Source organism: Odontesthes bonariensis, chromosome 3, assembly GCF_027942865.1.
Source record: "Odontesthes bonariensis isolate fOdoBon6 chromosome 3, fOdoBon6.hap1, whole genome shotgun sequence".
Classification (NCBI taxonomy): domain Eukaryota; kingdom Metazoa; phylum Chordata; class Actinopteri; order Atheriniformes; family Atherinopsidae; genus Odontesthes; species Odontesthes bonariensis.
The window spans coordinates 12,680,090-12,702,627 of record NC_134508.1 but is presented as its reverse complement, the minus strand read 5'-3'; the positions used below and the strand labels follow the sequence as shown (position 1 = coordinate 12,702,627).

The 22,538-nt window shown below is 45.6% G+C and overlaps 1 protein-coding gene across 2 annotated transcripts; it reads right to left on the bottom strand.

Moving 5' to 3' along the window:
* id1 (inhibitor of DNA binding 1, HLH protein) lies at positions 1–1,267 on the bottom strand. Of its 2 annotated transcripts, none has more exons than XM_075462023.1 (2): positions 788–1,267; positions 1–588 (listed from the first exon to the last, which is right to left on the bottom strand). In XM_075462023.1, the coding sequence occupies exons 1-2, from the start codon at positions 1,139–1,141 to the stop codon at positions 550–552; spliced, it is 393 nt and encodes a 130-aa protein (XP_075318138.1). In that variant the 5' UTR covers positions 1,142–1,267; the 3' UTR covers positions 1–549. The 2 variants fall into 2 exon arrangements, with proteins under 2 accessions (XP_075318138.1, XP_075318139.1); XM_075462024.1 differs by having other exon boundaries at positions 1–585.
* Between the last annotated feature and the right edge of the window lie 21,271 nt (positions 1,268–22,538).

Genomic DNA, 22,538 nt, shown 5'->3' with positions numbered 1-22,538 from the left:
TCATTGTTCAAAAAATAATTGTCTTGTTTTAATAAAAACACAGATAAGGTACATTGTAAGAAAACAATATCTTCACATACTATGGCATTGTAATATACAATACAGATTTTGTCGCTCAGGAATCTGAGAAATTATTTTTTTTCCTTTTACAAAATGTTGAATTCTCTATATGGTTTACACATGATACAAAGCGCGTGACAGAAACATAGGTTTGCTTTAGAAACTCTACATGCAACAAGCGACGCCTGTTGCTCTGAACTCGTCTTGGTCCCCCTGACTAACCCAGTCAATAAGCTGGACACCACATGTCTTCCTCTTGTCTCGGGGCCCTCGGATAAATCGAGAGCCGTGAGTGACGGAGAGCATCGCTGCCGGAGGATGTCCACACAACGGCATGGTTCAATTTTTTTCTAGAATGGGAGTTTGAAACGTCCCTACACAGTTCACGGGCTCTAGAGGTTGATGTGGCCCAGAGGTCACATAAGAGTCGCCCTGTTCGCTCTTCGCGGGTTCACGCTGTGGGATGATGGGGCGATGCTCCACGAGCTCTTAGCGGCACATAATCCTGTCGTCTGAGCAGCCATTCTGCTGGGACAAAAAAAAAAAAAAGAGAGAAGAATCTGGTCAGTACATGCTGGTTGTGGTGATACACAGAGTGTCTCAGAAAGGCCTCAAAAACGACCTTTTACGCACGGATTTTGCCATTTTACGCACGTCTGGCGACATCCAACATTAGCCTTTACAGATTTGTTACTTTGCTACATGGTAACCACGGCAAAATATTTACCTCCACTGCGATGCTGGCGAGCTCTGCGTTCAATGTGGTCAGCGGCGTGCGGGGGACGCCGCCGGCAGAGTGTTGACGGCTCTTCTCCGGCTCGTCCAGCTCGACCTGCAGGTCCCAAATGTAGTCGATGACATGTTGCAAGATCTCCACTTTGCTGGCCTTCTTGTTCGTGGGGAGCGTGGGCACCAGCTCCTTCAGCTTGCTGTAACAGCTGTTCATGTCCTGGAGGAAGACGTTCATCTGCTCGTCCAGCAGCGGGATCTTGCACTTGGAGATGGTCAGGCTCTGATCGGACAGCCCGATCTCACCGCCGACCTTGCTCTTCAGGGCGCAGGTAGATCCGACAACCTTCATCTTGTGCGATCAGACGTGTAGCTTCCACAAATAGTAAGAGGGGAGGGGGGGAAAAAAAGTCTTCAGAAGTAGCGTTTCTTTTGGAGGTGTCGGTAAGTCAATGTTGACAGTTCGCAACATCCACATGGGGAGACAACCTCGCTTTTATAGCGGAGGAGCAGCAAGGGGGCGTGTCGGAATCGTCCCGTTTGAAGGAAGTCGACCAATGAGACGGCTGTGTTTGTGTTGTAGGGGCGGCCTCACGGCGCCCTCCCAGCCAATGAGCGCGCTCGGCTGCTTATCGGAATTTACAATCTGTTTGAGGAATGGCGTTACAAATGGAAACAAATGTGTGTCTTTTATGGGTAATATGTGGGAATCCAGCTGTCCATGGCTTGGGGACTCTGCAGGTGTAGATTGCCTGGGGACAGTCAATGGGTGGTGGATGCTTGGGTATGTGTGCTGTGAGAATGTGTGTGGGATGGGGACGGGGTGAATGGGATGAATGGCTAATGACAATTAGGCTACCACAGTGCCCTAGATTTGCCTTTCACAATTGTTGGTGGCGGTGCAGATGTGGCAGACAATGGTACAGTAAATTCATGGGATTAATCACACAGAGTGGCCCCGCAGACTGAGGGGGATCTTTCCCTTTTTCTAACTTTAATGAATTCAAGATGATGGTTAAGTTTGAGCTGAGCAAGTTTAGCGGTTTATTGAATTTATCCCAGCATTCATTTAAAGAGCTTTGTGATCTGATGTCATGTTTGTGACAGATTTGGTAAAGCACGCTGCGCGGTCATCCCCACACCACCAGCGCACCCTGGACAAAATCCGTAGTCTTTTAACTCAATGCTCTCTTTATGCTCACAAACTACACTTTTTTTTTTTTTCTGGAGGCACAGAGTCTCTATTTTTCTGGACTGAAGGAGAGCCAGTGTGAGCAGCAGCTTCACGGATTCCTTCACATGTTTCTGCAGTGTGTGCTCAGCCTTGTGTGCACACTCAGATCGCATCGCTCTGTTCCGAATCTTCCCCCCAGATTGTCCAAACAAGCCCGAGCAGACTGGCAGGCGCCAGCGCGGTGACGTCACCCATTCATCCGAGCCTTGACGCCTGTCAGCCTGGCGCCGCTCGGGCGGTCTCCATGGAGATGTCAAACAAGAGAGCTCTCGCGCTCCTCACTCCTCCATTCACCTGCGCTGAAGCCCTGAGAACAAACCAGCTCTGGAGCTTTTGTCGTTCATTTATCACCTTAAAGCAGCGGGATGAGATTACCGCCCTGCGCACCTGCACACAGAAGGCTGTCAGCCGGTTTACGGCGGGGCAGCGTAAAGGAGGGAGGCTCCTCCTTTACGCTGCTGCCGCATTTGAAGGCAAAATAACTATTGCATTCCTTCAAACATCCAACTCTCACTGTGGTTACTAGGAATGTTTGAAAGTAAAAACTCCACTCCATGCCATGGATTTCTTGCAGGGATTTAGATTACTCTCACCTTAAACTGCCAAAAATGCAAAAAAACAAACAAAATAAAAAAACACACATACAATGATGCATTAGGATACAGGAACAAAAAGTTTTTTTAACTTCTGACTTCAGACCCCGACAGTAATAGTTCAATGCCATATTTAGCCTAATATGACTTCTTTCACTGATCACGTTTGGAACATGCTGTTGTCCGTTTCTGCTAATTCAAGATTTTTGACTGGTGAAGTGCAGTTCCACAGTAACTTTGAATCTATTTGAAATGTCCTAGAGCGGTTATAAGCCGTGTGTTCCCTTCATGTTTCAATATAAATGCTACATAAAGTGTCCCTGCTCATATCTGCACAGATGTTGCAGCATACCACAACTAATGTCAGTAACAAAGTTAACTACCGCCGGCTGTTTCTTCTAGCTGTCGCAGTAGCCCATAAAAACTTTTCCAAAAACTTTCTTTCTTTCTCCCTCTCTCTCTCTCTGCCCTCTGTCCTAGGTCGCAGCTGACGGGGCAGAGGGAAGGCCGGGTGGGCAGAACAATGGGAGTGCGGTGCAGGGATTGTGGGAGAGAATCTAGGCTGGAGCCACAGTGTCTGGAGCGCCCCTCCACTCCCCTCATCCAGCTTTTGTTCAGCTGCAAAAGCTATCAGCACTTCCTACTGACACCAACAATAACTCCACACAGCTGGGCCCTTTTTAGCCTGTTTACAGCACATCAAGGCAAGGGGAGAGGGAAGACCGAGGGAAGAGGCAGAGGAGGGGAAAGAAAAGTGAAACATATTAGCTCCTGATTTTAACTGACAGAGCGACAGTGCCCTCTCTGAGCTCCCTCGACGCAGACACTGAATTCATTTCCCAGTGGACCCCTCACGTGTGAACTGATTATCGCTTGGTGTTTTGCTCCCGCGATGGCTACTGTTTGTTTTCAGAGCTCTTGCAACATCACACATCCATCAAAACTTGTATTTCTTTGCAATACAATGTGTGTCTTGGCTATATTTGTACCAGCACACCAAACAGTTTCCTAGTAGCGTATTTCAGGAGAAATTGTTCTGTTCAGTAGAAGGGAAACAAATTAACTGATACGCCCTCTTTATCACTATGGCAAATAGATCTACAAAAGCACAGGACAGGAAGGCACATGGGGAGACGTTGGTGCAGGAATTCATTCAGAGGAAAAGGGACATTCCAGCAATGCTTTGACACTTTTGCTGCTGTTATTATTGCTGAGAGAACAATGAGTAGGGCTCATACTACTTCCTGAAACATGAAAAGTGACCAAAGCGTAATAACAGCGGATGAGAAAAAAAAAAACGGTTTCTTAGATGGAGGATTTTACACGAGAGATAAAAAGAAAAAAGGAGGAATTTGATTATGAGAGGAGAGCGCTACATGCAAGTTTTCAACAATTCTTACTAACACACACGGGCCATCTCCCCGCAGCTGTGGGATTAGTTTCCAGTTCCCAGTCAGGCTCTTCCTGTTTGCTCGATAATGATCACACCTGTGTGCAGGTGTGTGGAGAGGCTCATATGGGACTGGGAGGGGTGAGCCTGGTGTCAGATACAAAAACTTTTAGCGCAACACAGTGTCAAATCTGAGTGATGACTGACTGGTGACACATAAGACTTGTCAGCAGCAGGTACAAGAGCAGGATGTGTGTGAATGTAGGAGTTTGCAATGCTCCCGTGGGGGTGTGTTAGGCATGTTTATTCTTGGATTCCTGGGCATGGCCTGGCACTGCGCTGGGCAGCCCCGGCTCTGTAATGACTGAGGGCCGGTGGTTAGGACTCACTTCCTGTGGGAGTCCTGGTTCAGAGATGTGTCATGAGCAGCACAGACCGACTGGAGCCTGGGCGCCCGTTGGTTGTTTTATTTTGCAGACTGGGTGGGTAGATAGATGCCCTTCCCTGAGAGCCAGGGGCAGGTTACATGGACATTATCTCCATCTGATAGTTGGTGCGCGCCGGAACCTCAGAGATCCTTGAAGCCCCACAGGTGTCCTCTGCTCTGCGTCCTTGGCCTGAGAGGAGTCGCAGAGACAGCTTGCTCTCTCTCTCTATCTCTTTCTCTCACTTGTGTTTATGTGTGTGTGCATTCACCGGACCCAAACCTCACCCCTCCTTTACACCCCTGTGGCCATCTCCCTCCGCCTGGTTCCCACACACACTATCAAAGCCCTTTAATGGCTTCTAATTAGCTCCCCATCTGCTGGTGACAGCGCACTGGTGGCATGCTAAAGCACCCATTGAGAGCATGGGCATTGTGCTCTGGAATACTTTCCACTCCAGTGGCAATTGCCTGGAGAGAGCTTTAGTCGGGAGTGAGTGTGCATGTGAGTTAGGTGGAGGTGGGGAGGGGGGGCGTTCAGGCAGGACTGGTAGTTTTCTCTCTACGGTCAGCGGCTTGGGGGAGGACAAGGGTGGAGGGATACACAATGGGAGACAGTGTTACGGCTTGTTGCAAATCTAATAACGGCAGAGTCCTGTTTCCGTTCAGTGGTCATCACCCCCAGCACCACCAGCAACTATTTAACAATCCCACCTCACCCCTCCCTCTAGTTGTTTAAACATAGCAACAGTTTGCCACTGACATCACACAGCGGTCCGTTGACTCCATGTTGAAGCTGCGGTGAAACTAGCAACACAACCTGACGAGGTTCCTTAACTGTCCCGTGGAAACCTGACGCTGCACTTCCCCATCTGGACCAAACAATAGATGCACCCCGAGAGAAACTGTAAATGAAGCCTAATGAGGCCCCTTCGTTAGCAGAACGTGTCTATGAGTGAATGCTGCCTGTTTGTCAGATCCTATAAGGCTCTCTCTCCTTTGCAGGACTTCCAGCAGGGCCCAGTTCCACTGCTAGCAGAAGGGGAGACCAGCTGTTCCCAGCTGGTAGCCAGAAGATGCCTATGGGGGACAGGGCTGATTGCTGCTGGCCAGCTGCCCCCTGCTAGGAGGAAGATGGAGAACAGATAAATAAATGCTTCTGTCTTCACTCTTGTTCTAATTAGCACTACTCTCTTCTTCTTCTTTTTTTTTTTTTGATGCGTTAGACGGAAGTGGGGTATAATGGTTAAATATATATATGTATGCATTTATTTTAAAACATGTAGCAGACTCATCAAGAGTGGGTAATTAGTCATTATCCTTATACAAAAGAGGTGAAACATCACCAACAGGTGTTCCTAAGATCTTCATGTGTTATTTTATAGTTCCTTGGTGGTCATCCTTGTCATGTGAGAGTAAACTCCCGTGGTAATGTTCCAATAAGAGACCGAGCTGAAGATGGGAACTCATTCTGTTGTTCTCAAAACTCCATGGCAACCGAATGCACCACTTTGAAATGATAAGTAAGACCCTGTCTTAAGTCACATATTTGTGTGTGTGTGTGTCTATGTGTTGTGAGACAAATGGCTTGTCACCTGACCTGACCCCCCCACTACACACACACACACACACACACACACAAACCCGCACATCCCCACAGCTGCACAGAGGCGTCCAGTCAGCACGGCCAGGGGACATGGGAGCCAAAGCCCAAAGATGGAGCGTGGACAGTGGCAGCTGGGGAGCTGACAAAGCCCCATTCAGAGGGCCCAGGGCTGGGGACAATGGCTGGGCCAGGCTGAGCCCTCTCCTCCACTCTTCCACCAAAAGATTAATACTTCAGATGGGCTTCCCGGTGGCAGGCAGGGCTAAAAGGAGAGCCCTCCTGTTTGTCACTGGGCATTGTGCGAGTCGCCTGAGAACCAACCTCTTGGATGGGCTTGACAAATGAGAGCCGCCATTGACAGTGAACAGATTGGGCCTGCCACTTTTGTTTTGATTGTGGAGCTGGTATAATCAAGTTATTTGGGCCTCGGGGAGTTTTTGTTTCTTTCTCCAGATGCTCTTGACACTTAAGTCCCACCTTAACAGTCTTTGCTGGCTCAGCTGTGATCTGAGCCTGCTCAAGTTTGCCCTCTTGTTTGTTGTTTCTATTTGTCATACTTGTATAGAGGGTGGAACAGCATGAGGAAGTTAATGTCCTTAGGGTGTGGGAATCTTTTCATGTGTCCCAGAGAAGGCAGTGCAGGTGCAACAGGTGTAGGTGTGTGTGCTGTTGTCACAGCAGAGCCACAGTGCAGAGTTATTGTAAAGTTTTTCAATGCGGACGTCCCCAGGTACACCTGACCTGAATAATGTGTCGAAAGAGGCAGCCCAACCAGAGGACTACAGTAACCAGAAACCCTTTTAGGTAAATGTCTGGAGGTTGAATTCTCGCAGCTTAGCTGTGGCCCCCACCCCTGACGAAACCTTTCTCTGGAACCCTGTGAGCGCAGCACAGGTGTTTAGCCCCCAGCAAGGCAGAATTTCAGGTTAAACTGTAGGAACGCTGCCCCGCCTTCAGACTGGGAGCTGGAAGTGGCCGCAGAGTACACAGCGTCACACCTGCACACCTGTGCTCCTGCTGTGTGGGTGTGTGTTTTGTTAGCGTGATCACATCACAGGATTACACAACAGGAAATATCCTACCACAGAATCTCGTCAGAGAAGAAAGCACGCATTCAGTCAGCATTTTAGATGCAAATGGAATATTTTTCAGCCCCATAGCCAACTGAAACCGACCTAAAATTATTAATTTTCCCTTAGTAACGACAGAGCTATTGTTTTCATGTGCTGCAGCCTCAGGCCTGAAGCAATCTGTCCTGTTGTCCTCTTGTTATTTGCTGAACATCAACCAGCCATTCTCACGGTAAAGGAATGTGTCCTTCTCATAAACATACATCGACCCCCCGCAAGTTCCATCAGCTTCATTCCCTTCCCCTGTTCCCACTCATTCCTCCTCTCTCCCCCGGGTGCCCCCTCTTTTACCCCAGTGTGCATTAGCCTCTCATCCACGCCCCCCACCCCTGGCAACGCCAGGTCTGCGTACAACTGCCAGTCTCCCCGTCCCCTTGGCTGCCCAGTGAAGATCCTTCTCTGGTTCCCACGTAGAGCTGACAAACACACAGCTTTTTAAGACAAGCACCCTGCTTTTTACCCAGGGCTCTCTTCCAGGAACCTGCTTGTGTGAAACTTTGACGCGGCAGAAGGTGCCCTACTTTTAAACTTCATTCTTCTCCCTGGGATTGTTTCGCAGAGTTTTCAACAAAGGGGGAAAGAGCCTAAGTGTGGGTCAGCAGGGGTGTGTGCATATGTGCATCCAGGTTGTACTCATGTGTATGTGTTTGCGTGCACGCTTGTGTATATGTGTGTGTGCACGTGAGGGGAGGGCTTTTGGATTATAAAGAGGAAGTGAATGGGAAGTACACACTCAGTGACAAAATAAGAGGGAGACATTCCTTTGCTGCCCCTCCCCTCCTCCTCCGTGTTCCCTCTTTCTCCTGTCTCCCTCCGCTGTGGCAGGGCCCTGGGAAAATCAAACAGGTGGTTTGTGCCTGGCAGGAAAGCTGGCTGGGCCTGGGGTGGGCAGGCCTACAGGCTGCTGGGGGCTATCAAAAGCTCTTAGCCCCAGCTTTAGGCCAGCACTATGAATGGCCCTGGGCTTCATTATCATGTGAATTCTGGGAACTGCCCTGGGCCCCCAGTAACACCAGTGAGCTGCCCATATGGTGTTCGCTTGGCAACTAGGGAGATCCAACACTCCCCCTCACCCTCACCCTCCCTTCCAGTCCTACTCCTCAATCCCAGCACTTCTAATATCAAGGACAAGGAGACGGGGGAGGCAGAGCCCTCAGACTCACCCCTGTCTTGGCAGAGGGGGGCTAAAGAGGAACTGGACCACACAGAACAGCACTGCTCAGTCAGTGGGCGACACTGCTGCCCTAGGGGGCACTATGCTATAGCACACCCAGCGCTGGGTCGATTTAACTGTGAATTACCATTAAAGACACATTGTTAAGCTGTCAATTTAGCATCAGAAGTCCTAGCTTTGGAAGATAGATGTGTCAACAGCCTCTCCACTCCTTGAGGATGCTCCTAATCTGCTACCCACATTCCATCATACTGTTTCTCACTGAACTTGAATGATTGCAAAAAAAATGACAGAGTATAATTCAGCCATTTATTTTTGTGAAATTAGGTTTCCAAAGTTAATAGAAGGTTTGGTGAAGTTGATCACTCACAAGGCTAGTCTTCAAGTTGGCCACAATAGCTCTTTCAGTTGCTTTCTATCTAATCCTTAATAGTTTGTGCTTTAGATAGTGTATTTTTGAAAGTTCACCTTTTACCGCATCTATAAGAATTAAGAGGATAAGTGATAGCATGATGCTGCTAATCAAATGTTCAAGTTCATGGCAGTACAATTACAAAATGGACAGAACAAGTAAGGTTTTTTTGGAAGGGTTTCTGTTAGAAAGCTCTCTAAAAAGAACATGGCAGCACGGCTTAGGTTTGCAAAGTTTAATCTGGACAAACCAAAAGACTTCTCGAACAATGTCCTTTGAACAGAAGACACTGAACTGGAGATGCACAGCACCAGATTTGGAAAAAAAATGCAATATATCATCACAAATACCTCATACCAACTGTGAAACGCGGTGGTGGACAGGTGATGATTTGGGCTTATTTGGCAGCCACAGCATGATTTGTTTCCCCATTTTTTTTTAAAACATGCCCTGATAGTTAAAATATTAAAACTGAAAGAGGGTGTACTAAAGTTCCAATTGGAAGTTAATTAAACTGAATATTGCATGCCTGCCAGTGCTTTTGTGGGTTCTTTTGACTGTTTTTCATTTCAAAATCACACATCTGCTGTGAAGCTCTTTGAGGCAAACTGGTGATTTATGATATTGCGTTATATAAATAAGTTTGATTTGACTTTTTCAATAGACATGTTTTTATCATTAACTCCTGCCTGATAATAAAACAGTCGCTTAACTGTCGTTTGCTTTTCCAAAGCGGTTTGTGCTGGCAAGTGAAAGTTGGTGGTGCTCCATTTTTGACACTAGAAAGGTCAACAAAGTCAGGACGGTATGCTATTTGTCACCGGTGTTAATTTCCAGAAACAATTCATGCAGATATATTTTGTCCCTGTGAGCAAATCCACGGATGATATGATTTTAAACGTCGGTGTAACAAGAGCTTTGTTGAGCCGTAGCAACTAGAACTCTCAAAATAAAATTTCCTTCCATTTCCATCCACTGTATGATATATCTGCATTAAGATGGTGTACGTGTTCTGCCTCAAAGCAGCCAGATAGCAGCGACATAAATGAGATCCATCTGAGGTAAATAACCGTGTGAGTCATTTGATTTTCCTGGCTGAGGATGAGGACACTTCGACAAAGGAGATGTCACTTAACAACAGAGCAGGAATGCGGCTGCAGCAGTTGGCCACCTGCGCCATAGTGCAGCAGGACTACGAGGAGGAAGTGTGTGAGCAATGTCGGTTATATGTGCCACATGATCTCATGCTGATGAGGACACTTTGGATGGCTCCGGCATTGTTCATTGTGATCACTGAGGTGTATTTCTGTGGGTTTATTTGTAAGATTAGACAGAGAGTTCTTGTGTTGCACATGTGGACAATGTGGTCAGCTTACTTGACAGCTTGCACCTGTGTAAAAGAAGGCGAGGTATGGAAAACAGAGGAGGGCCAAACAGGGAGGAGGGAAATGTATGTGTGTGTGTGTGTGTGAGAGAGAGAGAGAGAGAGAACGAGAGAGAACTGAAAGTGTGATCTGACTTCTGAGGAACTCTAAGAGTGATTCATGCTGTTACACATGGAGCGATTCACTCCCTCTGCAGCTGTGCTGGCCACATGCTCAATATGATTTCACAACATCTTCCCTGTCCTTGGAAATTCTTTTTTTTCATGCAGACCTCTCACCCCCTTCCCTCCTGTCAGTGTGCTGGCGCTGTTCTCCTGACAGAGAGGCAGGTGCACAACTTAGTCATTCTTCTCTTCCGTGAATGGCTCAGTATTTCACAGACGATTCGGCTAGAGAGACTTGACCGAAAAACCCTGTCAGAATCATGTGTTTATCACACAGTAGGCTTGAGAGTGCAGTGGGTGATGGTGTTGTTGTTATCACTCAGCTTACCACCGCTCCCTTGCGTGTCAACAGCCAGCTGGGAGCAGAGCAGAGACCAAAACCTGGGTGACTCAGCATTTCTGCGTATTGGTTCCTGCTTTTGCCCATAGTGATTTTGTTTTCATCTTTACAGCATGAGCCTTTCACTTTGGTGGATTTGATCCTCTCCATGTCCAGTTGTGACCCAGGGGAAGTGTCTGTGGGATCCCACCCAGAATGATGTGTGTGCCGCAGTCATGATTCACTCCTCAGCTGCCCCCTGACCAGCTGCAGCAGAAATACAGGCAAAGTTCAGACTGCTGTTTACAACCAACCGCGGTTTAGAGCAGTGGGGAAAGGAAAGCCGCTTTCTCACTCAGAGGCCGTAGTGATACCGTGTTCAATTATCCAGGTAACATGATTGTTCCGCACAGATTAGACTGCGCTCACATGAGACTTGGCCTCTGCAATGCTTGATTTGTCAAAGCTTTGATGTTATTGCATGGTAGTCCACTTCAGGGCAGGGAGTTAAATAGCTTTGCTGCTGAAAATTCATTTAAACTAGATCCCATAGCATTATTTATGTAAGAGGCTAATAGAATTACATATTTTATCCATGGTACCCTAATCCTGGTTATATGTATGTATATATATATATATATATATATATATATATATATATGTATATATATATATATATATATATATATATATATATATATATACACACACACACACACATTCATACATTAGTTCAGTGTATTGCAGAAAATGTTTTCGTATATGTGACTCCTTTCTTGATTTCATGAATTGTTTACGGCAAAGATCCAGTCTTTAAAAGCTTTTCCATTTAATTGGAAATATCCTACCAAGATGCCTGAAGTTTGAGGCAGGTCCAAACACCAGGCAAGGCAAGTTCCAGTATCTACATTTAGAACACATTGGAGTCAATCCCAATTTAAATTCTGAGAGGAAATCTGAAGTTGCCTGGAACAGCTCAGTCTCAAAAGAAAACATAATGTGGAAGATATGTTTGTTCATATCTTCAAAATGAAATAAATTTGAAATTAAATAATGAAATGCAAATATATCAGTTGGTTGTTCTTATGTTTAGGGAAGCATTGACCCTTGAATATTAGAGAAGCATAAGACCTAACCATGCAAGTTATTCAAACCCCCAACTGTGTTTTAACCACTAACCCACAGCGAAATAGAAAACAGAGAGGACCGTGGATGGATCTCAATCTTGTAGTCTCTTGGAATAGGAATTAGTAGACTAAGAGCCATTTCATTTCCTCATAGATGTATCTGTCTGCATCGCACTCACCTGCTGCAGACAGACATTTTTCTACATAGACGGACGGATGGGCAAATTCTCCAAAAAACTAAAAATGTATTGGCTCCAGAGATGACACACTGCACATTTATCAAATGCTGATTGGCAGAAAGTTAGCTTGAACAAGTTACAGATGTGTGGGGCCGACAACAACTGACTTCATAGCAAAGTGGATGAGGCCCAAAAAAAAGCACAGGTGACAAACAACTCTGCGCAGAAAATTTTTTCTTATTTTACACTTATGTGCGTTTCCAAAACAGATCTTCGCCCACTTTGACTTGTCTATGTCTTTTTCGTAGCAGACCTAAGGTAAAGAGGACTAACACAACTAAGCCAACAGCTTAGATTGTTCCAAATATTTATGACACTGGCCCCATGTGGCAGCAAAATGCAATAACACGTAACCATGTGTTTGTGAGGCACCGACAGAGAGCGTACGGAAACGTATGATCCCTCAACAGTCCTCCAATCATGTGAAATGTGTGTACATTTTCATGTTGCAACACATTACAGAGGAACGTTATCGCATAGCAACACATTGAGAGACACTGAACATATGCATTATTACAAGTGTAATGGCGATGTAGTCCCACGAGAAAAGGTGAGCTGCACCTCTGTATTGAAAAAGGGAAAAGTCGGGAAAGCATTTTCTATTTTTCGAAGCTGAGATTTTCTCTCCCAGTTTCCTACCCCAGTACCTTTTTGGGTAATACTCCATCTCTCCATGAGGACACTTTCTCAGCATGCTTGTAAAAGTACTGATGGAGAAGGCAATATTCCAGAAATAAAGATAAAACAGTTTCTAATTAATTAATAGTATTGTAATTTTCTGTTATGTTCTATCTAAAATTAAAAAAAAGATAAGAATTACCCGTCTAAACTCAAAGTTGGAATGCTGAACTTCCAGTTATTTTGTGTTACAGCCTTCTAAACCCTGGCTGTGTTAACTACTAGTGTATTGTGACAGTTGACTGATTTTGCTTTCTTTAGGTGAAGCAGATTAATAAGAGAGTATCTTGTCTGTGAGGTTGATGTTTGGCCAAATCAAGGAGGCGTCTTTCGAAACTCAAGCTATCACATGGAACTTGGAACATCTTGGAAATCCAAACTACAACACATTTTGATATCAGTTACAGTTTAGATCCCTTTTGTTCCAGATAAAATAGCCAAGCTGGCCATTTGGGTGGAGCAGAGAAGGAACTGTGACTACTTTCTGCAAAATGATAAATAGTAAATATGATAGAGACGCAACAATTGAGAAAAAGGGGACTCTCGAGGGGAAATATAGTAACAGGTTCACCAGTTTTTCAGACAAAGCAGACCTTAACTGAGAGTTGAAAGAAAGTGAAAGTGCAACAAGTGATTTATCAAATCCTTGCTGTTCCCAGGGAGTTGCTTGTGAGGACATGACAACAGCGGGGTATCTAATACTTCTTTGGTAATGACAAGTGCTGACACCTGGCAACAGTTTTCTGCTCAGATCTGTACTTTTCCACATTTAAGTTGACATTTTGGCAGTTTCTGTCAAAACCGAGTTTATATTTATTAAATATGTGCATTGTTTTGTTTTGTCATTAGTCTTTGGTACGTGTAGCTCTAAAGTCTTGAGACCACGTCCAACCCTTGACAGTAAAATATCTTTGATAGTTGCAGGATACGACAATTGCCCCTTCACGTCTCATAAATTAGTTCGAGAATATCTTTCTTACCTTTAATAATCTGTAATGAATATACTTTCTTTACATAGATTTATTTATCTATGTAAAGCACTATATCCTTAATCCCCCTCTCCACCCACCCGTACACACATGCACATCTCTTATCCCTCTTGGCGCCAAAAGAGCCAGCAGGAGAAAGTGAAAGAAAGGAGAATAGGCCTTCGATAGGCGAGGAATGAGAGTTGAGTTGAGGAACAAGTGAGTGAGTTGGAGAATGAGAAAATGAGAAGGAGAGACAGCATTGATTCTATTCTTTGGGGCCTTAAAGACATGTTTCCCTCAGATGTTGGCTCTTCTTCAGATGCTAATGGTTCACTCTTATTCCCAAGCTGGGCCTTAGCATAACAATGCAGTGGAAGTGAAAGAGCTAAACCTCTGCTTTCTTTATGAAGCCAAAGCTGGGCTTTTCTCGTGGACTAATGCCCCTTTCCCTCTTTGTGTTCCCACTGAAAAGCCTGTGGAACGCAAAGGCAAGGTGATCACAGAGTTTACTGAAAATGAGACTGAAACAACACATGTGCCTGGACTAAAAATGCATTGCTGAAGTCACTGAAAGCCACGAGAAATGACCAAATATAGAGCTGTGAACTGACTGGCCCTGAGCCAAAGTACTCACTCTCTTGAGTATGATGACAGCAGTCATTTTGAATTTTATCAGCTTTTGCTTTTAAAGCTGCGCTAAATTATGTCTGTTGGAGGACTCCAACCTAAATGTTATGACTTTGAGTCCCGTGCTGACTCCAAGATGACAGAGTCCCATCTGAAAAGCAGTAGGGAGTCTGAAGGGTTTTTGGATGAACCACATTCTGACCTTGATGAGGCCCTGGCAGATAGGATTGTAAAGCCCTGATAACCTCTGACAACAAACACAGAGCATATGTTTTTTACTTAATCATTTATCAGGGAAGAATGACGGTGATGATACATAAAGGACGTGCAGGAGGACACAAAGATACAGCAGGGTGCACTGGCTGCACAAAGACAAGATGACACGAACTTATCCATGTTTGTGCAGAGTCAAAGTTTTACTTCATATTAGTGTTCCGCCTTTCCTGCAAAAGGTGATTCGTGTGAATTTTAGAGTAGTTTAATTGAACTGAAACATCAACCATTTCATGTTTATCAACTCCCATAATAAAGGATCCTCTGAAAATGCATGTTACACTGACATTCAAAAAGATTTCACCATTTTTAAATCAAGAGTCTGCGTGCTGAAAATGAATGGGAAATAAAATGTAGAAAAGAAGATAAACGTCACGCATTAGCCAAGTTTGATTTAGCTTTTTACCACTTTACTTTACTCCCTAGCAGAGTGTACAAACATGCGCATTTGAACTGCTTCCCAAATTCCAGGTCTTAACCCACTGACACCTCTGATGCCCTCAGTCTTTTCCCTCCATCCTTGCAGCTCCCCTTCACCCCACCTCTGCTTTCATGCAGATGAGCAGTTGGTCCAGGTGCAAAACAGAGAGGAAGTTCACACCTCCTCAGCACAGCAACACACTATTTACATGCAAAACACCGAGCTAAGTCAGAGATGTGTGAACACAGGTGTGTGTGGGAGCGAGACATGGTGGGGATGTTGTTGCTGCGGGCCACTAATCTGTTTGTCCTGACATACTCGTGTGTTTGCTGTGATGATGCTGTTGAATGGCAGTATTGTGTAATTGGATGCTTTGTGGAAATGCATTTTGGTTTTTCTATTGTAGAACTGCAGAAGAGGCAGCTAGTAATATGGCTCGCACAAACAAACACAAAGCCTGTGTTCGCTTGTGCTGAACTGAGCTTTTTGTGCTCTCTCATTTGTGTGCGTATATATATATATATGTGTGTAGGTTGACAGGAAGTCAGTGGTGGCACCCAATGTCATTTGAAGCGGAGCGCCTGGCGCCACAGCATCAGAAACATCACTCCCTGGTGCCAGGCTCGTTTTTTTAAGCACTCAGTAAATGACACACAGCTGGCGGCACAGAGACAGCCGTCACTGCCGTCACTACGCCCTAATCTCTCCCTTTTTCCCTCTCTTTTCCTCCTCTCTCACTCTGGTGTTCAGCTGGGCTGCTTCCCTTCCTCCTCCCTCCTCCCTCCCCTCAGGGTCCAGACTTCATGGAGCCGAAGCTGCAAAAACGCACTTCCTGGAGCTGGCGCTCACTTCCTTTTCTTTTTGTGTGACTTCCTGTGCTGCCTCTGTGATCAAGCCGGTCAGAGCTGACTCTCTGGGAGAGACTTCCTGATGCACAGACAGCTGGGGAGATAATTCTCCCTTTCTGCTTTCGTCAGGAGTTTTTGTTTTTTTCTCTCTCTCTTCTTCTGTATCTCCAGAGGTCTTTTTCCCCCTCTGAAATGTTTTTCCCATTCAGCCTACTCTGTTACGCTGCAGGTTTATCTTGATACCATGCATAACGAATCCGAGCTCCCAGAGATGGATCATCTTCTAAGACCTCAGACCTATGGTGGACAGTTTCACAGGAAAACGAGCCTAACAGATATCTTAGAACCAAGTGATATCACACCAAGGCCAAAAAAAGTATAGTTCATACCTGCTGCTCTGGAGAAAATATCCTACATTAAAGCACCAGGCTGTCCCATCCATGAGGACTAATATTCACCTCATCCAGCACCTCACCCTCCCCTCTGGCTAAGAGTGGAGGAATGCATCTGGTGTGGGTGTGTGGGCCCGGATAGCGAGCAGAGACTGGCTCTAGAGGGTACGCCAAGCCCAAGAACTGGCTTCTGTGATGGGGCAGACAGGACAAATCACAGATAGCCTGCAAAGAGGAGGCCTCAGTGGGTGAGCAAACACATGCCTGCAAAGAGAAACAGGCAGCGATGGAGGGGAAATGAGCATTATGAGTGAGAGTGGAGGTGGTTTAGGAGCGAAAGATACTTTAGTCATCGATGCCATCTTGCAACACCTCCCTCATCATAAATGGTATCTCCACTTGTGTTGCAACATTATTATCCTGGGAGATCATGCGTTGCCAAAATGGAAGTAAATACATTTTCTGCAACCTCTTTCTCACTAGCATATGCTCACCTTATGCTGCCTCTTTCCTGTGTGTCCATCTGGTCACCTGGTGACAGCAGGGTGGCAGGTCTGGGGTCAGGCCAGAGTATGAGAGGGCAACAGTGAACAAGTTTAGCCAAGGAATAGAGGGCTGGTTTGTGGGATTGTAGAAAACCTGACCTGAAGAGAGACTGCAGGCTGTAAGAGCCAGTATGCCACTTCAGCCTCCCTTTGTGCAGAGGCCAAACTGCAAGAATCTCCTTTCAGCCGGAGGGATGTGGCTCACAGATGGGCTCCGTACGCTCAGCTCTATGTTTTGTGCAATGGACAAATGGCTTTGGTGTGTTGCTCGTGTTTGCAAGGCTGCTCTCACACATTTGAGGATCTCTCAGGGAACAACCTGACAGGGGCAATAAATAGTTAGTCTGGATTACTGGTGTTGTTTCACCTAAACACTCAATCTGTAGTCAAACAAGGCCAATATCCATTGAAGTGGGCAACTGCTTAAGGTTTATAGTATCAATGTGTAAAAGAATCTGAGCTATGCAAACAGAGCAGATACTTAACGCAGCCATCTCTGGAGAGACAGTAGCATTTTGTGGCAACCTCTGGCAGTTCCACTTTACTTTGTCAACTAATTAAATTCAAAAGGTGTGATCAAATCTCATTCTGAAACATGCACTACCCCTAGTCTGCCTGGATCAGCCTGGCTCGGTGAGTGCTGAATGACAGGAGAACACTGCATCCTCTCCACACGTCCTTTGGTCCTAAAGCAACTGCTGGGTTCAGCAGTCCTCAGGAGCTCCACATGGCCGCAGACTGAAAACACAAACAGGAAGAGGTGACATCTGAAAAAGCAAATGCTGCGACTGTTTGTTTGTCATCTCACTAAACTGAGTAAAGTTTTAGTGAAACTCAAGTCCTTCTCAGTATTCAAGACATTCACTTTCATGATTAAATATTTTATGTCATGAAAATTCCAGTTTGCTCATCATTTCTTTGGCTGTACCAACTTCTGTCTATGATTAATTTGGCATGTTTGAGCAGGATACAGCTGGGGTAATTATCTAAAAAAGAAAACAGAAAGGAACCCTTCATATAAACCACGTTTTATCTGTAAATGTGTGTCAACAATTACTACAACCAAATTTTGATTTTCTTTTTGCTTCAAATCGTATAAACATGAGTTATGAAAAATTTGAATAACCAATTCAAACACTTCCAAGGTATCAAGCAGCTTAGCCCAAATGTTTTTTCATATAAAAGGAGATACTTTAGAGGAGCCCAGGGATGAATGTGTCATGAGCTCAAAATAACCCAAACCCTTTTTTTTCTTCTCTTTTTCTTTTCTCTGTGTCCTCCCTCCCTCCTCCCCTCCCTGTCCTTTTTTTCTCCTCTTTTGGGAAACATGCCTTTCCCAGCTACACAGCCCCCACAGCGCAAGGCCAGGCCAGGAGCACAGCTGGCCAGACTTGGTGGAGCCAGTCGACAGGCGCATGGAGCGCAGCCCGCCCAGGGCCCGCTTCCTCCGCAAACATGCCCAGGTGTGGGGCCTCTGAGCTGGGCTTCTGATCTCCACCAAACAGCACTTTGTGTGTGTGTGTGTGTGTGTGTGTGTGTGTGTGTGTGTGTGTGTGAAGGGATGAGGGATCAAGAAGGCAAAATGGGGGGGAGGAAGAGGAGGGGGGTTGTCATGGGGGGTGGAGGGGGTGTCCCTGCTGAAGCTGTGTCAACATTGTGTGCTAATGTGTGTGATTGTGTGCATCTGTATCTGCATGTGTTTGTGTTTCGGGAAGTGAGGGGTCACCCCTGGGGGAGACAGTGGGCAAAAACAATTACTCCAGCATTGTAGCTAAATTGTGTCTGAATTGTTCGTCCCTACCCACAGCTGGCTGATGCCAAGGGAGAAATCACTGAGTGGAGACGTAATTACTGTGCAGTGGCTCGTTTGAAAGATCCAACACTGCTTATTAGCATATAACAGAGAAATAAATGGTCACCTGCAGGATGAGTACATGCTCATACAGAGCTCACATGGCTGTTAAAAGAATGCAATCCAGCTAAGGTTACTGATTACTTTTCACTCCATAGAAAATAAACCTGCAACACTAGCTAACTAACAAAGATATACAATGAAGACTATTAATCTCTGTTAGTCAGAAGTGTTGAGTTCTCATGCCTTTGGCTGTTTGCCACATGAGCACCTACTTGGCTGATAAAGTGGCATTAGCACAGTCCTGCAGGGTTTCTTCCACATCTGTTGTGTACTTTCTGTTGACTCCAAATTCCTGTTGTACATGTTGAGCTGCCGTTTTAACACTCTTAAACAGAAACACACTCCTGAACGCATCCCGCTCAGGCCACAAAGCTTGCCTGACTAACTTTCCCATAATTCACTTCATAAATCACGGCTCAAGTGTATGCTTAAACGATTTCAGATTGCGACTTAACAGTAACATTACCTCTTGCTGATCTGAAATGTACCCCCACCACCCTCTTCGACTCTAAGCCTTTATTTTACTGTGTAACAACTGATGGTGACCTCACACTGGCCTGGTTGACATCCAACCCAAGCATTTAACTTTATAACCAGATTCCAGCATGCATGCACGCCTTTGAATGCATGCACACACACACTGCAGCAGATGAAACACAGTCTAACAGGAGGCGTATGAGTTGGGGTCAGATCAGATAAGGCGAGGCCAGACAGCCTCAGATAAGCTCTTTGAATGGCTCTATCTGCAGCGTCAGGGAGACGCTCTCCCCTCTAGCCGTTTCACATGATGACTGCTAGCCAGGCCACTGCTGCTGGCTTGTTTGTGCCCTAGCCCTGCTACTAATTAACTGGGGAACCCAGGGCCCTTTGAGTGACTGCCTCATCTCCCGCAACCCCCCCCCCCCCCCCACTCAGGATTGCTCATGCATGCATGCTAACTGACACTAGTGTAAATACACACACATAGACACAGAGACGCCTATCTTTTGTAGACCCCAAGAGGATCTGAGATGGTGTAGGTGGCCCCCTTGTGGTACAAAATGAAGGTTGTAGATAATAGTAAGTGAGTTCCCTTTGGTTTGAAGGTTTGACTGACTCACAGTGGTTCAAATCTCAGCTGGGCCTTTTTGTGTGGAGTTTGCATGCTCTCTCCAGCAACTCTGGCTTTCTCCCACAGTTGAAAAACATGCATGCAAGCTTAATATGTGATTCTGTACTGACTGAGAGAGAGTGTATGGCTGTTTGTCTCTGCGTTGTTCCTGCAATAGACTGTCCAGGGTGTACCGTGGCTCTCACCCGATGGAAGCTGGGATAAGCTCCAACCCTCGCATGACCATCACATGAAATGGGCATGGAAAATGGATGTTTAGATGTTGATTATTTTCTATTATTTTTCCTAGCATCAGAATCTCACACAATAATGGCAGAACATTAAGCGTTTAATCATTGAAATCAGCAATCCCTGTCCAGGAGTATTACAGAAATTCGCTCAAAAACATATGAGGGAAGTAAGCGGTCACACCTAAATACTAAATAGATATATAAATAAATAAATGCTGACTTACCATTTAAAGTTGCAGTGTTTTGGATTTTGAAAAATGAGTTGACAACTGTTTTAAAAGATATCACCCCCCCCCCCCGTGCGCCTCCATGTTGCGACAGTAGCTCACAACTAAACTGAAGTTCAGTTTAAAGTCAACTGTGCATGTAACTACAATTTACCTGCTTTCATGGTAAAATGAGAAATAAGTGTGTAACAAAGATCACTGTGGGCATGTGCATGGGCATGTGGAGGTCAAATCTTTGACCATCTGCTCAGAAGACAATCATTCTTGTGCCTGAGCCACAACTGTCCCACAAATTCATGTGTGTGTGTACTACACAGATGTGGAAACAGTTTTAACTAAACACCACCATGTAAGTAATTGCCTGCTACTCTGAATAGACAAACGTAGATACTGAAAAAAGATGGATGGATCAATATGGTTCATTGCGCTGAACATGTTTTGAACACGAGCAGTAGAGTTTTTAATATTCATACAGTTAGACGATGTAGGCTTTGAGTCACTGTGCTATTCCAAAATGTTTTCCATATGTCTTTTGTTTGAATAACAGTAAATATAGCATAGCATTTTATAACTCGAAGTTGGAGATTGTGGGCCTTCCCTAAAACAACTCATGTGCCTTGTTTGCTTGTGTTTTTGGTCAGTTCCTGGAAGCCTCCGGAAGAAGGATGATTTTATTGATTTCACACTCAGCAACTGAGCCAGAAAATCTTTCCTGATTCCGAGAAAATGGGGAAAACTATAGACCTCCTCAAATCTACTGTATCACGGAGCTGGCTATCAATGAGATATCAATCTATGTGCTCACGTTGTTGTCGTCATTGTCCAATGTAAGCTTCGGATGACAGTGCGGTCAGAGGTCTGTGCTGTGTTTTAGCAGCGTTCCCCTCCCTCGGTTCCAAAGGTTAAAGCTGGTGCCAGCTGGTTTTTCCTGCAGCGTCCCATTGAGGGTCCTTGGCTTGATGCTGAGAGACAAGAAACGAGGAGCAACTCAATCAAGATGTTTGAACAACTATTAAGTACAAGTGCACGCGCACACACACACATATTCTGGAAACGGAGTGTGTGATCTCTGCGGTGAGTGGAGTCACACAATGAGTGAGAAGAGGCATGTTTAAGAGGATCAGCTGGGATTTGTGTGTATGAGACCATGTGAATAGGTTTATTTGTCTGTTTCAGTTACCATGTTTGTGTCCACTTGTTAGGCTAAAAACGGTGGCTTGCTCACCTGTTCACACACACTCAGGGGACAGAGGGGGAAGTGGCCTCTTTTCACAAAACAGATGTACACACTGGCCTCTAATTTTTTTTTTTTCCCCTCAGCTCACCTGTTTGTTCAGAGGATGTCTGCTGACTGATCAACCAAAGCACAGCGCCAATGTTTCCACGCTACCTGTTTGAACAGCTGAGTGTTGACTTTAGCACTTCGAACAATAGCTCAGTATTGGTTTGGATACACACGGTCTCAGGCTTCTTCTCCATGTGCTCTTACAGCTGCCGTGGGTTTGGATGCGTTAAACGCTGCCCAGTGACCCACTGAAAGATGCGTTTCCCTTTTAAATAGCACACTTTGGTCTAACAAAGTACAATAAGAAATCTGGTTTTAAGTGCATGTTTGTGGTCTGCATTGCTTACTATATATGGGCTTGGCCTCTCAGTCCAACATCTAATTATGTGTTGAGCACTGATGGGAAAGGATTACATGCACACACAGACTCACATCCAGCAGGAATCTGTAATTGTGTGAATATACTCTGTGGATATTGGAGTGGATGTGAAGTTTTGGAAGCAGAGTGCTATTGAAGGAATGCCCTGGTGCCAGTGAGACTAGGGAGCAGAGCAGCAGATGAGTTGTGGTGGAGCTAAATGAGGAGGGAACTGCATTCCTCTCTGATCTATAGGCAGCTGTGCTCTGGTGGGCATCACCCATGTATGAACACCTACGCACGCGTGAAAAAAAAAGCACATTAAAATGAGAGACAAAAAAAAAACATGTAAATGGAAAAGAGTTGTAACTTTTTAAACCTTTCCACCTCATAGCAGAGATGGAGGCTATTATAGGCGCGGCACAGCGGCCTCAACGGCGTCCGTCTGTCGCTGGCCGGTCTGTTTTGGGGGTCCGGGTGGAGGGGTTTTGTGGCTGCGGTGCTGCCTGAGGCCTGGCTGGGCTGATTTACAGGCGGCGTGGGGACATGTGCCGAGGATACTCCCAGAGCAGCCTGGTGGGGGCCAAAACAGCCACACTGCTGCCTGCACATCTGGAGTCTAGACTGAGTGGCTCTGCTGAGCGCCTTGCTCCCTCCCTTCTTCCACAGTC

Excerpts from the sequence above, each read along its gene's own strand:
- id1 (XM_075462023.1), bottom strand. The coding sequence starts at position 1,141 with ATGAAGGTTGTCGGATCTACCTGCGCCCTGAAGAGCAAGGTCGGCGGT. Across the intron at positions 589-787 it reads TCGCCAGCATCGCAGTGGAG|CAGAATGGCTGCTCAGACGA; the intron begins GTAAATATTTTG and ends TTTTTGTCCCAG.